Source organism: Austrofundulus limnaeus, unplaced genomic scaffold (assembly GCF_001266775.1).
Source record: "Austrofundulus limnaeus strain Quisiro unplaced genomic scaffold, Austrofundulus_limnaeus-1.0 Scaffold4583, whole genome shotgun sequence".
Lineage (NCBI taxonomy): Eukaryota > Metazoa > Chordata > Actinopteri > Cyprinodontiformes > Rivulidae > Austrofundulus > Austrofundulus limnaeus.
The window spans coordinates 1-1312 of record NW_013956985.1 but is presented as its reverse complement, the minus strand read 5'-3'; the positions used below and the strand labels follow the sequence as shown (position 1 = coordinate 1312).

The following is a 1312-nucleotide window of genomic DNA, read 5'->3' as shown; positions in this document are numbered from 1 at the left end:
TGCTGCTGCTGGTGGGGCTTGGGGCCCATGGGAGGGACACCAGGATGCTGCTTCTGGTGGTGGTGGGGCTTGGGGCCCATGGGACGGACGCCAGGATGCTGCTGCTGGTGGTGGGGCTCAGGGCCCATGGGACGGACGCCAGGATGCTGCTGCTGGTGGTGGGCCTTGGGGCCCATGGGAAGGACGCCAGGATGCTGCTGCGGCCTGGGGCCCATAGGTGGGATGTCATGATGCTGCTGCGGCCTAAAGCCCATGGGAGGGACGCCAGGATACTGCTGCTGTTGGGGCTCTGGTACGATAGGAGGGACGCCATGATACTGCTGCTGGTGCGGCCTGGGGCCCATGGGAGGGACGCCAGGATACTGCTGCTGGGGAGGCATAAGCTTATTGTGCCATTTAGGCCCCTGGGGCAGGTACATGGGACCCACTGGGCCTCCTGTTGGGTAGTCAGGCTCAACAGGAAAGCTAGGCTCATTATTTGAGCGAGAATGAAAAATCAGTACTTCATCTTTATATTTTTCAGATCCAGTATGGTCAGCTGTTGACAAGATATTTTAGTTACAAAAACAGATTTGTGGCAGATAGTACTTGTCATCTTTGTGTGATGGCAGGTCTGTATTTAAACCGTTAACATTGGTTTAGTTTTCTCATGGAAATCAAGCATTTTAATTAATCTTACCATTTACTTGACCTAATCCACTGGCAAAAATGGATAGCAGCAAAAATCTGGGAAGATAAGTAAAAATGAATTAAAGTTGTTTTTGTTTTAAAGCCAACTAAAACTTTTAAACAGATCCATAACACTTACCTAAAGAAAAATCCCATGACTTTAGCAACAATCAGCAGCAAACCCACTAACTCCTGCCTCCCAATTCAAAACCAGACATCAAGTCAAAGACCAGTAAATCAAATGAGGACTCCAAAGCCTTTTGTAGCTCTGCCTCTCGTTCAGGTAAATGGACACAGGTGTGATATGTTAACAATGTAGATGTGAGGAGTTTTCCAACCGCCAATAAAATACATGAAGAAGAAGAAGATGACTAACAGGAGTGTGGAAGTACTGCCTAGCAACAACCAACATTTGTCACTGAGGTTGTACAACATAGTTTTAGAAATGTTCACATTCAGTTTAGTTTAATAGTTTATTCATTTCGATTAAAAACAAAAATTTCAGTACAACAACAAAAAAGAAACACAAATCTCATAAAATGAAAGGAAGTAGAAGAAGAAAAGAATCTTATAACCTCTGCCACTATTTAACAGAAAAAGAATAATAAAAATAAAAATATATACACATTTAAACGTGTACACA

General features: G+C 44.4%; 1 protein-coding gene across 1 annotated transcript; it reads right to left on the bottom strand.

Moving 5' to 3' along the window:
• Nucleotides 1-3: 3 nt before the first annotated feature.
• LOC106512167 (basic proline-rich protein-like) lies at nucleotides 4-897 on the bottom strand (the record flags this gene model as incomplete). The annotated part of the gene is made up of 3 exons (XM_014000840.1): nucleotides 809-897; nucleotides 680-726; nucleotides 4-538 (listed from the first exon to the last, which is right to left on the bottom strand). Coding segments are annotated over exons 1-3 (599 nt in total), but the record flags the coding sequence as incomplete, so codon positions are not given.
• Between the last annotated feature and the right edge of the window lie 415 nt (nucleotides 898-1312).